This window comes from Archocentrus centrarchus, chromosome 17 (genome assembly GCF_007364275.1).
Source record: "Archocentrus centrarchus isolate MPI-CPG fArcCen1 chromosome 17, fArcCen1, whole genome shotgun sequence".
Classification (NCBI taxonomy): Eukaryota; Metazoa; Chordata; class Actinopteri; order Cichliformes; family Cichlidae; genus Archocentrus; species Archocentrus centrarchus.
This window is the reverse complement of record NC_044362.1, coordinates 17,408,507-17,424,216: the sequence shown is the minus strand read 5'-3', so window position 1 is coordinate 17,424,216 and position 15,710 is coordinate 17,408,507. Positions and strand designations below refer to the sequence as shown.

At 38.5% G+C, this 15,710-nt stretch overlaps 2 protein-coding genes across 2 annotated transcripts; both read left to right on the top strand.

Annotated features, from left to right (window-relative positions):
* The first annotated feature begins 418 nt into the window (after nt 1-418).
* snorc (secondary ossification center associated regulator of chondrocyte maturation) lies at nt 419-6,474 on the top strand. The gene is made up of 3 exons (XM_030752874.1): nt 419-625; nt 5,284-5,442; nt 5,528-6,474. The coding sequence occupies exons 1-3, from the start codon at nt 547-549 to the stop codon at nt 5,635-5,637; spliced, it is 348 nt and encodes a 115-aa protein (XP_030608734.1). The 5' UTR covers nt 419-546; the 3' UTR covers nt 5,638-6,474.
* A 4,181-nt stretch (nt 6,475-10,655) lies between these two features.
* LOC115796407 (G-protein coupled receptor 55) lies at nt 10,656-14,313 on the top strand. The gene is made up of 3 exons (XM_030752809.1): nt 10,656-10,676; nt 11,690-12,437; nt 13,622-14,313. Exons 1-3 carry the CDS (start codon nt 10,672-10,674, stop codon nt 13,844-13,846), a joined length of 978 nt encoding a protein of 325 aa, XP_030608669.1. The 5' UTR covers nt 10,656-10,671; the 3' UTR covers nt 13,847-14,313.
* The last annotated feature ends 1,397 nt before the right edge of the window (nt 14,314-15,710 follow it).

Sequence of the window (15,710 nt, the reverse complement as noted above, 5' to 3'; positions counted from 1 at the left end):
CTTGAATGAGTGAAGTGAATCACACTTGGCACCAGTCTGGCGGTACGTGTAGGAGCTGGTATTTTAATGAGAGTCCACCAACTTTTTGGAAGTGTGGTGCCAGTTTGTTGAAGTAACCCTTTAAAATACTGTTCACATATTTGATGCAGTAACAGCTAAGCACACAGAAAGAAGACTGCCTGTTTTCTCATCACTGACATCCTCTTGTTTGGACTCTGATGTTTCATTTAAGAACTAAATGTCCAGCAGAGGCCTGTACGATGTGACCTGACCCAAATGTTTACCTCTCACCCCAACTATGTGACCGGAGGAGTTATGGAGTGGGTGTGCCCCCATGATGATGTGTTCACAAAGTCCACACTGTCCAGACAGTCCTTCACACACCTAGTTCCACCCACTAGCTCTCTCTCTCTCTCCCCTCAGCTGCCTACCTTTCTCCCTCCTGCACTCCCCTGTACTCTTCTCCTGCTTCCCTCATAGAATCAGCTACTCGTTTGGAGCCTCTGCTTGAGGAGCTTTTGGAGACACTCATCATTTGCAGCCGCCATGGTTCACAGCAGCAGCAGCATCTGCAGACTTCTCCTGCTAGTACTCTTCAGCCTCTTGGTAGTCTTTGTCCATGCAGGTAAACCTCCTGTTGTGTATGATTGATATTTCTGTGGATGGTTTAACACATATATAAATAAGTTCACCTGTGTGTGCTGGAGCTAATCAAGGTGAAACACATGCAAAACCACAATTTGTCAAATTTGAAATGTGGGCAAATTAATTTTTCAACAAAGTAAGTTGAGGCAATTTTTTTCCTAGCTATTAAGACGTTACACTAAAGAATAAAGTAGTTTTTATTAATTACAGCTCAGTTTTTTTCATATATGAGCAAATTTTTTAGGGTTTTAGACATTGTTCCCCACATTTCTCACAACTATCAAACAAAAACTTTGTATATTCATGCCATCTTTCCCACAAAGGCACATCAAGGGCCTGATGTGTGTGTTGGCAGCCTGATGTAAATGATGAAGTTGTGAGAACTGTGAGAGCTGTGAAAGCTGCTCTTTGAAAAACAGGATGACTCAGTTGCTGAGCCTGATGTTCGTATGAAACTCAAACTCACCGCCCTCTCACTCGAGCTAAGCTGAAGTGATTCAGTGTAGTACTGCTTTGGATTTTGGTGCTCTGGAGTGCATTTCATGTGTGTGAAGAGATTTTAGAGATGGTAAGAAGAACATTTCACACAAAACCTATTAGTTCTCTGAATAAGTGCTATTTCAGCTTGTCAGACTGCCACATCATTGCTCATTGTTTCACTTTCTCTTACTTCTGTCAGTTTTTCTTTGGAATATACATGTATGTATCTTATATCCATTTGAGAAAATCTCTGGAGTCTGTAGGTCAATTCTCAGGCCTAGAGGTCAGAGTAGCTGTCAAGAGGGCAGTGGGACAACAAGGTCCTCCCTGTCCTGTATTGAAAAGAGGAGGGTGTGTGTGTGTGTGTGTGTGTGTGTGTGTGTGTGTGTGTGTGTGTGTGTGTGTGTGTGTGTGTGTGTGTGTGTGTGTGAGTGAACTGTCACTGTTTATATAACACCTACATATACTATGACAGAAAAGTCTGCAGGAGTTATGGTCCTAAAACAGTTTTCTAAATTTTGTGGGATTTCTCAAACTCTGGAGTGTGCAGTTGTAAGGTGTAAACAAATTTTCTATGCCTCCCAACACTGAGGAGACATTTTTTGTTGGATCACAGAAAAAAACGAGCAGTTTCACCAGCGAACAGAAGTGTGAATAAGTCCAGGTCTTTGCAGTGCTACGGTTGCAGTGTCATTGTTGTCAAATGTTGTCACAAGCCTTGACCACAACATCATCCAAATGAGCGTGACAGGCAATTGGTTGACTCAGCATTGGAAACAAACTGAGAAATCTCAAACAAGAAGTTTAAACAATGCAGTGTGATAATTCCTCACACACCCACACTCTCCTTGATCTTGAGAATCATGGCGTTGTCGTACAAGGAAGGGTTAGCAGTGTAGTTGTGTAAGTGCAAAATGGACACCAGTTCTAGGAAAGAAAGTCTCTTTATGCTGTCCTTGTTTCAGAGTAAAATCCAAAACACACACCAATTATTTCTCAAATATTTTACTGTGGAAAATGTGTCCACCACCCGTGGTATTTAAAGAGGGGGAAGCAAGGGTACACAACACCAAACATGTCATGTCTGGACTGCATTACTTGTGGTTTTCAACGCTTTGCCAGGTTGCTTTTCATACACACTCGTCTGCGTGCTTTGTCACCTGTCTGGCTGGTGTGAAATCCCGCGTAAGGAGGCCTGAGGCCCCAACAAATGGCTTTCTGTGTTTTTAGTGTCTGAAATCAGCCCTCCCTGCAGCCAGCCAAAACCGTAATGAGTCTGTGCTGGATAAGAAAGGCTGGCATCTAGAGTTATAGTATGTCTTAATTCAATCAGAGAAACAAAACTGACATTTTCTATATCCAGTATATACAGTAACACACACGCTATCACAACTTAAAGCTGCTGGTTTAACCCCTTAACTGGCAGCAAAAAAATCACCTGACAAAAACTACATAACACCCTCTGGTTATTATTGGCTCTGAACAACCCATTTCATAGCCTATTAACTGGCTGCGTCTGGTCCGCCGGCCGAATGAAGTGCATTTATATGGCAGGCTAGACCCGCCCATTTTGACTGACACCTCATTCGGCCAATCATGTTAAGAAATGGGTTTCCCAGAGCCAATAATACTCAGAGGGCGTCACGTAGCTTTGTCAGGTGATTTGTTGCAGCCAGTTACATGATTGGCCGAATGACGTGTCAATAAAAATGGGAGGGTCTAGCCTGCCATATAAAAGGGACTACAAACGGCCCGTCACCGGGCCCTTGCCAGTTAAGGGGTTAAGGCCCAATAAATTTGACTAGTTGAATGTTTGTTAGTTGAGTATTCTGAGGGCTTAAAATCAAATTCAGAAAATAACTTCTTTCTTAAACTCATATTTTTATTCTTAGAAATGAAAGCTCTTCCATGCAGGAACATTTATTTCAGACACTGGTGTGTACTACTCCTTCACAGAACAAAGCAAATTTGCTCTAACAAAAAGGACAACAACAAATAGGAGGCCCAAGTTCAGAAGTGAAGTACATTTGAGAAACACACACCTCACTTGTCTTTAACAGGCATCTTTATTAAATGGTATCCATATGAGCCAGACTGTGCTGGTTTGTGAAGGGAGCAGTACACATTGTGGTAAGGAATTGTTGGAGGAGGGTTGGCAGTTTCTCTTATGGAATAGTTTGAGTTTTTTGAAGGATATCTTGAGACCATAACTGATTAATTTATAACCAAGGATCCAGACACGCTACCATCCAAATGAATTACTTCTTTAATCAACAACATGTTTTTGTTTTGTTTTTTTTAGCTGTGCTAAAAGTATTATTTATCCTTTTAACATGAAAGCATGCATTAGATAATATGATGTGCTGTTGTAGTGAAGCTGGCTGGAACCGAGACTGTGTAGACATTCCTTAAAAATCAGAAATGCTTTATGATGAATTATTCAATTAAGCATTAACTAACTTTGTTGCATTGATGTATTGCAGTATAAGGCTAAATGTTGTGCATAAATGGTTACAATCTCCAACATTTCTCTAGTATAAATGCAACCTTGACTGAAGCCACCTAAATATCCAGACTTATAATTGTCATGTATGGAAAAAATACTATAACAATCACCACTTTTATATGATTAATAGAAATTTTTGGAGGGGTCATGTGAAAGGACTGTGGGTCAAAATATGCTGGGGTACAGACATAGTGGATAAGATTAATCTTTGTTTCTAGAGACTCAAACTCCTCCTCATGGAAACAAACCCAACAGAAAAACATCATGTTATTATTTTCTTTTTTACCTTCTTATTAAATCACGCTATCCAGAAGGCACAGCCTTTCACATACAGAGAATATTTAATAAACAAGTTTGTTTGACATCCAGTGCCCAGTCAGTGCTTGGTTAGAGCCTGTCCGGTTGCTACTGGTTGCAGCCTGCTGCCCTGCGTGACCGCACAAGCTGCCTTTTGTGCCCTCAGCTGAAGGCCTCATTGATGCATGAGCTGGCCACAGCCCCAGGCCTCCAAACTTTCAGCCAGCTACTTTCGCACAACTCCGAGTCAATACTCACATCAGACTGCATATCAGAATTTTCTGAGATACCACTGCTAACAAGATATGATATGATGTGCACTGGTTTTAGTAATTACGTCATGCCAATGCCCCCACCCCCCTGTTAGCAACTAAATAAGGCATGTTTAGTAAGCCTGAAACAGGGTGAAGACCTTTCCTGAGGGCATCAAAGACTACAAAGTAAATACGTAGTGTTAAATAGCTGAGTGCAAATATGTTTGCGTTACAGTTTTGTTGGTATGCGCAGAGTTGAGGACAGAATAATTGAATCCGTGAGGGTCTGAATGGGTGGGCTTGTCTATGACGAGTTTGTTTTTTAAGGAGAGATGACGATCAGTTTTTCCCCCTTGGATTTTTAAAGAACAGCTTTACAGCTGTTCAATTGCCAGAGTGATGGAGGCAACCACAATCACCGAGCCTTTAAAGTGGTTTAAACTCTCCAACTAAGCATCTTAAGAACTCTAAAAATTGGTTAAGAAACATAAAAATGAAGCCCAGTTAGACACCTTGTGTTTCTGGCTACCGTAGCGGTGTGAAAAGTCTCAGGGTGACTAGATGCTCAGAGCAGAGGAATGCCAGACAAAAAAGATTTGGGCTGGAAGGAGAACAGATGAGTGAAGTTGAGAGCAGAGTCAGTAAATTGCTTCCTCTCTTCCAGGATGTTTGTTTGTTTGCTCTGTTTACGTTTGGTTGAACCCTTTTGGGAAAAAAAAAAAAAGAGAAACATGTTGAGAGGCTACCTGGAGCTCAAACGGACAAAATGTTCATCCCCTACAAAGACATCTTTATACCCAGACCTGAGCTGTTAACCCAGTTAGACAAGAGAGACGCTGTTGGAGTCATTACAGAAGGCCCCATGCATGCAGCTCTGTATCCCACCTAACAAAAAGACAAGCCGGTCCATTAGCAAATCTGGCGCCTCATCATTAAAGGAAAAAAAAAAGACTGCTTCAAGAAAAACATGCAAAACATGCAATATATATATATATATATATATATATATATATATATATATATATATATATATATATATATATATTATTTATTTATTTATTTATTTTTTAAAGAGTTGGCTTTGTTGTTCTTGTGCTTCAGACACAGTTTCAGACACCATCTCAGCAACCAGAGACAACCAGGACACCCTGTCTGGAGAAGAGCCACCGAGTGACATCACCACCAAACCCCCCATTTTATCAGAGTTGCCCTTCACCTCTGGCTATGAGGATCCCACACAGGTCTTCAATGAAGAGGAAGGTAAAACCGTCTCTTTGATTGCTCAAGAGTGCACGACCACCAAATATGTTCACTTTCCTGACTGTGCGTGTATGTGTGTGCGCAGGGGCTCTGGGGCCGGGGGCCATCACAGCCATAGTTATAGCAGTCTTCCTGGGAGCATCTGTCCTCCTCGCTCTCATTGTCATCACGCTCAGGAAGTTGACCGCCTCCTAGAGAAAACACATCAATTTTTATGAGTGTATGCATGTGTGTGTGTTTGTAATGCATGACTGTTTGTGCATTAGCGCTTCTCTTCCGATTCTCAGCTCGATCTATCAACTCCCAGCTCGACCCATGTGTAAAACATGTTTTTTTTTGCTTTGCTTTATAGGCTGAAAATTGTGGCAGGTCCCTTATCTGACGATTTGCAGATACATGTAGAAACACTCAAGTTGTTGCTCAACACGTCCACTTGTTGCGCAAGGAACAATCTTAGAAACTGGCTGGCTCTTCCAGTACAATACCGTTGGTGTCATTTGTAGTTTTGTTTTTTTTTTTGGTTAAAAACAAATGGCTGTGAGCCATTTGTTTTCCAGTCGTCTCATTTTTGTCTTTTTTTCTTCAGTACATGCTCTTGCTTCTTTGTTAACAGGAAGTGTTTGTGGTTTTGTTTGTCTGTGTTTTAATTTTCCAATCAGTGAGACATGTATTTGAGCTTTTCAGCCCTACATGTGAGGTTTTTTTTTTTTCAGTCAGGTGACTGTGCCTAAATCATTTCTAAAATATTCTGTTGGTGTCACCGTGCAGAAGTTTTTAAAGTTTGTATTACACCATTAACAAACATTTGTAGAGTCAAATTAAGAAGAGAACATTTTTAAAAGGGCCTCTTTAATGAATGTAAATAGCAGGGTTGTTTGTACCTGCAGAGCAAATACGCAGCTAGTGCTTGGATGAATGTGTCTTTGCATGTTTGTGTGGTTTTGTTTTGTGTCTTTTTCTTTTTTGCAGGGGGGAAAATTACTATAACAGTATTATGAGATATTTTTCTGTACAACCCAGAGTCCTCAGTCATACAGCTGGATGGTGCCATTGTATTATCACATTAAATGAATGAATCTGATCTTAACAGTCTGTGACTAACTCTGTCTTTGTTTGCATAGGATTATTGAGTCAGCTGTGATATTTTTCGAGATTATGCATTTTTGTGTATAGTCTTAGACCATATGCAAAGGATGGGCATCTAGGTTTGAATATTTAAGCCAGTTCAGTTGGGTCTTAAAGTGGTATTCTTCCTTTTCATTCTTCCATTTCAATCACTAATTTTCACTCATATTTACTAGAAGATGGTTTTCATTTTGTGAATTATGGTTCCATTTAGATTAATAAACGTGATGAAGCATGGTATGGTTTATGTCATGGCTACCTTGTGAATGACAAGTCACTACCATGTGGGCAAGCAATGTCCTTCAGTTCTTATTCATCCTTTGCTCATCATGTTCGGTTTCACAAAATAAAGAAGCGACAGTCTTTCCTCGAGGCGTTTCATAAACCACAGTGAGTCACATCATCAGAGAAGATTTATTTAATTTTTAACTTTTTGCTATATATCAAAAACCTTTATAAATTCTAAATATTAATTTTTAAAAAATGTGATATGTGTCTTTAATAACTATAGTTTTGATAAAGAAAGTATATCCTCTTTCATTTCTGATGTTTTATATATTAGTACACAATAAATGAATTAAGAGGCTAAGTACAAACCAGGTGCTGCAAATCAAATACACTTGATTACCTGGTCATCTGCAAGTGTGAGCACCTTTATAAAAGCAGAGGGTTTGGAGGTTTGCTGATCTGCTGCGTGTTAACACAATGCCATGGAGGAACAATATCAGCAATGATCTTAGGAAACAATCGTTGCTGCCCATCAGTCAGGGGAGGCTTATAAGGCCATTTTGAAATAATCTGAAGTCCATCATTCTGCATTGAGAAAGATTATTCACAGCTGCCAGTCTTCCCAGGAGTGGACATTCCAACAAATACACCCCAACGTTAGACTGTGCAACATTCAGAGAAACCGCAAAAAAAACCCCAAGAGCTACACCCCAGACTCTACAGGCCTCAGTTAGCATGATAAATATTAAAGTTCATAATGGTATAATCAGAAAAAGAATGAATAAGTATGGCTTGCTTAGAAAGGTTGCCAAGAGAAAGCCTCTTCTCTCTAAAAAGAACATGACAGCACAGCTTAGCACAGCATGGCAAAGTTGCAATTTCAGCAACTTTGCAGCACAAACAGTTCATACCAGCTGTTAAGCACGGTGGTGGAGAGGTGATGATTTGGGTTTGTTCTGTAGCCACAGGGCCCAGGCACCTTGCAGTCACTGTGTCAACTATGAAGTCCTCTGTATCCAAAATTATTCTAGAGTCAAATGGGAGGCCATCTGTCCAACAGCTACAGCTTGGCAAGAACAGGGTCAGATAACAGGACAATGAAAAGAAAGAAAATAGTCCAGGTGCTGCAAAGACCCAAAGGCCAAACCTCAACCTAAGTGAAACGATGAGGCAAAACTTTAAGAGTGAAGAAACAAATGCCCACAAACCTCAATAAGCTGAAACAACTTTGTTAAGAAAAAGTGGGCTAAAATATTTCCACAACAGTGAGAGTGACTGATAAAGTCATACGGAAAACACCTACTCCAAGGTTACTGCTGCTAAACGTGGCTCTTCAAACTACTAAATCAGGGGGTGTACTTAGTTTTTCACACGCTGTTTTTGAATTCTGGCTTAGTTCATGTTGAATAAAAACTCGGTCTAATATGTCATTTGCTGCTGTATTTACATGGAAAGGACCTGATTATTTATTTTTTTTAAATGCCCCGACATGTAAAACCTTACAACTGAAAGCAGGTATACTTTTTTCACATGACTTCATACAAAGAAACTTTATTTACAGAAAACGGTCATATGGTTTCACCAAAAGTGAAAGCATTTTTTTTTAAATTTTCAAATTTAAAACTGAAAGTACACTTCAATCTTTTATTTATTTAACTATATTCCTGTCTTGCCAGACAAAAGCGGGCAAGAGCACATTCTCACACTTTAAATTCAGTCAAGTCATGTCAGTACTTGAAACCAGGAAACCTTTAAACATAATCACAGTCTAAATCTCCTTCTGCAGCTTCTCACACACTTGAAAGGAAAATCGCTTTGAAAGCGGGTTCAGAAATTTTCTTTCACATAGGACAACTCAGAGCAGTACAGTTACTAATAACAGCACTACTACTGAAATCACAGTACTGGAGGCATCATGCTTTATTAATAGTGACTGCCAAGAAACTGTAAACAAACTACTTATTGCCCCCCCCCCCCCCCCCCCAAAAAAACAAAAACAAAAAAAAAACAGAAAGCCAAAATCTGACACATTACATTATATAAATTACCATTCATATTATATTCAAATATTAGGAGCCTTTCACAATTCATGCAAGCAAATTTAGACATGGAAATTCTAGTCTGAGGAAGCCCAAACCACAATCACTCTTGAGAAATTTGTGGTATTAGGCAATACTGTATCAATAACTGTTTCCTCTGCTTGAGTTTTATTTTCATCAGTCTGTGTCTACATCTGATATAAGTGTTTTTCCTTTTAGCCTTTTAGCTAATGCTAGAGTGCTAGAATTGAGGCACTTGAGATGGTTAAGTCGGTCTGATGGTCATTGGGTTGGTTTACCACTTTGGTTCAGCCTGAAATGTCTCAACAGCTACTGGATTTGTCCAGTGGTTGAATCCCACTAGGTCACTGTCGCTGCCTCTGATGCTTACTGTGTAGTAAACAAAGACAAGAATGGCAAAGGTGGCTTTACATGAAAGGTCTCGGCCGCTTTTGGATAGATTTCCATAAAAGTTACAGATATTTAAATTTCTTCAGGATTATTAACAATAACCATCACTTCAGTGACAACTTCCATAACTTTTACCGCCAGTTTTGCTAGTTTTGAGTAAAAACGAATAGAAAAAAGCTACTTTCAGCTGCTCCCTTATTCACAAGTGGCTAGATTTGCATGTTTGATTTGGCAGGGCTTTTTCCTTTAGGCTGAATGCTATTCCTGACACAACCTCAAAAGGATTTGTCTCCTCCCAGAATCAGACTGGGGAATCATTCAAAGGTGTAAATCACTATGTTATTTATCATCTTAGTTTAGAATTTTAGCCTGCTTTAAAGTGAAATATACCAAGAAGACTATAAGATACAAGAGCTTCCTAATGACAGTCCTTCACCTTAGGCAGCTGTGTGTGCAGTGTTTTCTGCCAGAGAGTTTTAGATAATGTTCAGTGTTCAGGGTAGATTCTGGCAACAAAAATATTTGGTTAGGTTTAAAAAAGATCATGTTTTGGGTTGTGGTCATAGAAAGTGTAAAAAAAAAGGGGGGGGCATAGCTATGATGACATCACCCATTGGTTTCTGAAGTCCCAATTTGCACATTTCCAGTGTCGCCATCTTGATTGCAAAGAAAATGGATTTAACATGAAACCACAAGCTCATTGGCTCATCGACTTATCAATCACAAGTTTAGTAATGAGCCACACTTCTTCCACCAACTACTTGCATACATTAGCTCATAATGTAAATTAGCTTATACTCCATGTTAATTAACCTACCCCTTAAAGATATATTCGCCTACAATTGTTATGACTGACGCAGTGGGTGTGTAATATCGCAGGCCAGTCATGGAGCACTGCAGGTCTACTGCTACTACCACTATACATCAGCATGCTGTCACATTACATCTGTGAGCAGATGCTGGCATAACATTCAGTTTGAAGCACATATTACTCTTTTGTTTATCGTGCCTGCAACTAACACTGAAGAATTTTTAAAAAGGGTAAAAGAATCATCTAGACTTAATCTTTCATCCAGCCGCCAGTCAAAGTAAAGAAAGCCCATTAAGATAGAGAGAGGAAAGCAGCCTATCAGAATAAGCCACCCAGTCATTTCAGGAAAATGTCTCGCACTACTTAAACACAGACATAATTATTTCGAGTGCTACTGTTCCTCTCTTCAGATGTTTACACACAAATACAGTTTCAGCAGACGTGCTCGGCAGGTTCACGTCTGCTTTGATTTTAAACAGCTATACTGCGCATCTGAACACATGCATGATGTGTGGCATGACTCAGGAAGTGGTGATGAAACAACAAAGGTTGAAAAGCAGAAGTGCGTCTGGCACAGCACAGACAGTCAGACACTGAAACTTGACAGAGACTGGCATGAGGTAAGAGCACAGCTAGATTTCACATTTTCCACTGTACTGACAGCAGATAGTAAAAGAGTGCCTAGACTTTTAAAGTGGTGCAGTTAAAATGCCAATGATGAGCCAAACATGAGCAGCTTAAATTAAGACATATTTCTTCTTTTTTTTTTTAATATTTATTTTTAATAAATTTTTACGTTACAAGTCAGATTGCCTTATAGATGATATAGAATAGATGCAAACAAGATTCTTCTTTGTAATACAAAAATATTTTGATCTAAGAGGAAAGGCCCTTTCACCTTGATCAGTGCAATAACACGTATGTTGCCACTGACACTATGTACACACAGTAAAAATGCGCCTAGCTGTGTAACCTTAGTTTTATTTAAGGAAATGTCTTCTCAATACACAGACATTCATGTCAGAGATATATTTTTAGTTTTTGTGTTAAACCATTGCTTCACTCAGAATAGCAGCAGGTTTGGGGGGTTTTGTCCATCGCAAGCTGACACCATTGCAGTGCAGAGAAGCGCGTTTTATGAAACACCTGCTCATTTGTTGTTAACTGATAATAAATCAGTAAACACAAAGATGCAAATGGCACTGTTGTTATTATCTAACCAAGTAATATTATACAGAGAACCACTTGACTGCGTTGTTGCAGATTCCAAATCTGATATAGCAGCAAAGGTATTTCGTTTGAAATGCTGAAAGTTACAGTGAAAAGGCTCAAATACAATATGGGTAAAATGTGGGAGTGGGAGTGTAGCTCCTGCTTTCAAGAAAATCAAGAGCCTGAAGTTTAATAATGTTCAGAAAGCTCTTATGTTTGCCATGTTGTTTATACGAGAAACAAAACAAAAAAAAAAAGTTCACAGTTCCTGTACCCACAGCTGAGAGGTTTCTAGTGGCTTGGTATAGTGGCGTATCATACACCCGTTTCTGTGTGGGAACGAGTAACAAAACAGGAAAGGCAACTTTTATCTGAAATCCTGCCAGAGGTGTTGAAATAAATTGCAACTATTATTTTGCAGTGCCAACATGACAAACAACATGACATGTGATTTTTCTCATGTGGATGAACTGATGAAAGTTTTGGAGCTGGTCTTCTACATTCCTATATTCGTCTTTGGTCTGATTCTCAATATTGCGGCGCTGGTAGTGTTCTGCGGCCTTCTGCGCAAAAAGACTGAATCCACTATCTACATGATGAACTTGGCTCTGATGGACCTGCTTCTCCTGTTCCCTCTTCCCTTCAAAATGCATGCCACTAATAATAAGTGGGATCCCAACCTCCAGGGACTGTGTTCAGTTTTGGAAGGGCTTTATTTTTATGGGATATACGGAAGCATATACATCATTATGTGTATAGCTGTAGATAGATGGGTGGCTATCTGTCATCCGTTTAAAGCAAAGGAGCTGCGTTCACCCAAAATGGCTGTGGGGGCTTGCGTGGTTGTGTGGGTGCTGGTGTTTGCAGCAATCTTTCCAGCCATGTCCCAGTTAAAAAGGCATAAGGATCCAAAGGAGCCCTTTCACTGCTTTCACGAGTTTTCAAAAAATGGCTGGCAACCTGCGATCATCATCAGTGTGCAGGTGTTTGGATTCGTTGTGCCTGCATTGGTGGTGGTTTGCTGTTCAGCTAAGATCATCTGGGCACTTCAGCAGTCTGGCCAGCACAGCTCCCAGAGCCGGGCCTGTGTGAAGATCATCTACAGCAGCCTGTGCGCGTTCCTGGTGCCTTTCACTCCGAGCCACCTGGGCATCTTTCTGCAATTTCTGGTGAGCTAAACTGAAAACTCATTTTAGGCAAATTTTAAGTGTAAAGAAAGAAACTGAAACAAAAGTCCAAACAAATCACCTTATGGTTCATTTAGTAGCTGTTCTTTATCATATTTATCTTCAGCAGATATTATCAATATTAAATTTTTAAAGTTATCCAATGGATAGCCTGAATCTGAAAAATATATTATGTGCTGAATAAACCAATTTAGGAAAGTTATTGATTTCTTTATTAATCACTTTAATGAAATAATGAGCTGTGATTATTTTGTCATTAGAAGAAACAGTTTTTGGTAGTTTTCATGCTAAATCAAACGGACACCTATCGTTAGACCAGTATGCATCCTGGATCAGGTAACAAACATGATTTAAGAAATACAATTTAAGAAATACAATAGACTGACAATAACAATAACAATAATTATAACAATTATATATATATATATATATATATATATATATATATATATATATATATATATATATATATATATATATATATATATTTTTTTTTTTTTTTTTTTTTTTTTTTTTTATTTAATCTTTACTTAACCAGGATGATATGATGACTGTACAGACATGATGAACTTAAATGACAAAAAAGCCTACAACATTAGTAAAAGTCATTGTGTAGGGCCAAAAAAAGAACAGGGTTAGTAATATTCAGGCGCAAACATTTAACTGTCCCCAGGTCATTTAAAATCCCCTTTAATTGATTTAGTGAGACAGCTCCTTTACTTCGATTTGAGCATTACATTGATTTTGCAGCTGAAACTGGGGGAGGGGGAAAGAAGCAGTAAATTTTATGACTCAGCAACATTTTGCTTTTTATTTTAGTAGAACACACGATGTGACAAAAAAAGGTTAAATGATTGTAACAATCAAAATACTGAGAGGTGTCCTCCCCAGGGTGCAGTGTGCCTCACTTTTGTGTCATTTTGATATTTGTGGATAGAAAAATGTATTCAAACGTTGATGATAAATGATTAAAAATGAATTATCAAATAAGTGTAGGTACTGCAGATGTGCAGAGAGATGATCTTCATAGAAAAAAAAAAAAGCCAGACAGTACCTGCAGTTCACAATGCAGTGCTACCTCTTAAAAAAAGAAACAAAAACCCTGAATTGTCATACATGCTGCTTTGATGGTAAACATATGTTTTTTGTGACCCACATACTTGCAGGTGCATCGTAAAGTAATTTACGACTGTGGTGCCCAGACCAGTATCAGCCTATTCTTACAGATTGCTATGTGCCTGTCAAACATCACCTGCTGTCTGGACGCCATGTGCTACTACTTCATTGCCCGTGAGGTGAGGAGCACCAGACACAGCTTCAGGATGTCAATAATGAGCCAAAGAAGAGCCACCAACAGCACTTCTGAACGAGACAAGGGCGACTCAAGTTAAATTATGATTTGTCCCCAGAGGACTGCTGCCGCTAAACACAAGATCTGGCCTCATGTTCCAGCGGGGTAGTAAAACTGGAGACCAACCAATTTTGGTCCCAGTAACTGATAAGCAAAGTGTCATACACTAAGAGCAATTACCTGCTAGCAAGGAAGCAGGTCAGAGTGTAAAATAAATTAACCACACAGCTGAAAGTAAGGCTGTATGATTTGATCCAGCAGCAGGAAGCCAGTAGGTACCTCTGCAACCTCAAAGTGCTCTGATACACCAAATGAAGGCTGCAAAACAACCAATGAACCAACAAGCCACCATCTGACACGTTTCTAAAATCATTAAAAGCGGGAAAAGGTCACTCTGTCCAGCAAACTGACAAAGTGACAGCCAGCATTACTCATTTTAAACAACTAAAAGCTGGTACTGGCAGCTAGCACAACAACTTTCTTGTTGATATCATCTAGGACTGAAATGAAACATGCATAATGGGGGCTTTCATTGTTCAAAGACTAAATCATTTATTTGAATTTAAACATTTTAGATGGATTTTAGATGATGAACTCATACACTTATTTATATAATTAGTTGTTTTATACGAACTAATTGTAATAAGCTTTTTTTGATGCATCTCTAATATATAAAATGCACATTTACATAAAAAGACAATTCAAATATCCAGATATGAACTTGGATACTTCCTTAACAAGGACATGAAAAAATCAGGGTTTCTAAATCACTGAATCAACAATATTTTATAAGCTGTAGTTGATTTATTTCTTTTATGAACATTAAATAATACCATGGATCCTTAAGGATACTAAAAAATTCTCACTGCAAAAGAAGTAACAATATTTTATATAATTATTAAATAAAAATTTTATCAGAAAAATATTAACAAATCAAATAAATAAATACGGCCCAAGGAAGAGTAGAGAAGTTTTTTTTTTTGTGCATTGTACATAGATTTTACATTTGTTCTTGAACTTAATCAGAAAACTCAAATAATATTAAAATATTATTACGCCAAGAGGATTTTCTAATTATTGCATTAAGAGGTCTGTTTACAGTTTTAGTCGTAGCATCTCATTTACCTGTACTGAAGTTTCTGTTATTTTTTTATTGTAGCCTTAGATGTAGTTTTCTTAAAGCTGTCTGAAAGCAGCGTATGCAGTCCAGGCCCTGTGCGCATCACTGCAGGAAGAACTGTTTTTGTATTACTGTTTTGATTTATGTAAATAAAGTGACCTCAAAAGTGAAATGTAAAGATGCATCGGAGGTACGCTGCGCTGCCGTCGGCCGAATATTGCCAATGCTCAGTGGACATCTCGCTGTTATCTTGTAACAGTGGAGGATGTTCAGTGACATTGTGATGGCTTAACTGTACTTTTATGCTGTATTTATTGTATAAATTAATATGTGAAAAGCTCTCTCTGAAACTATCACTCGTTGGTTTCGTTGATTTACTCATGTCTTAAACTTTAATACTGAAGGATTCGGTTTGTTTATAGTTTCACTGGTGTTTCCTTACCCTCAGTTCCATTTAGTTTTTTTTTAAAGTTTCTGTATTTTTGGTGTTGCTTTTTATTTTTATTTTGTTTGAAATATATTTTTGTGATACCTGTAGTATCTTGAGCAGACCCACGCAGCTGGCTGGTCTGGGCTTTTTTTCTTTAATCTCTAAGTATGAAATAAAGACAAAAAGAAAAGTGATTTATGGCTGAATATTATGAATATAAATTGATGAAAAGCAGCGGGATACTAGAGACTTTTATCTAAATAATGTAGGTAAATTCAGTTATTCTAAAACTAATTTTTTTAAAACATTTATTTTACCAGGTAAAATATTTGAGTACAAGCTCTCATTAGCAAA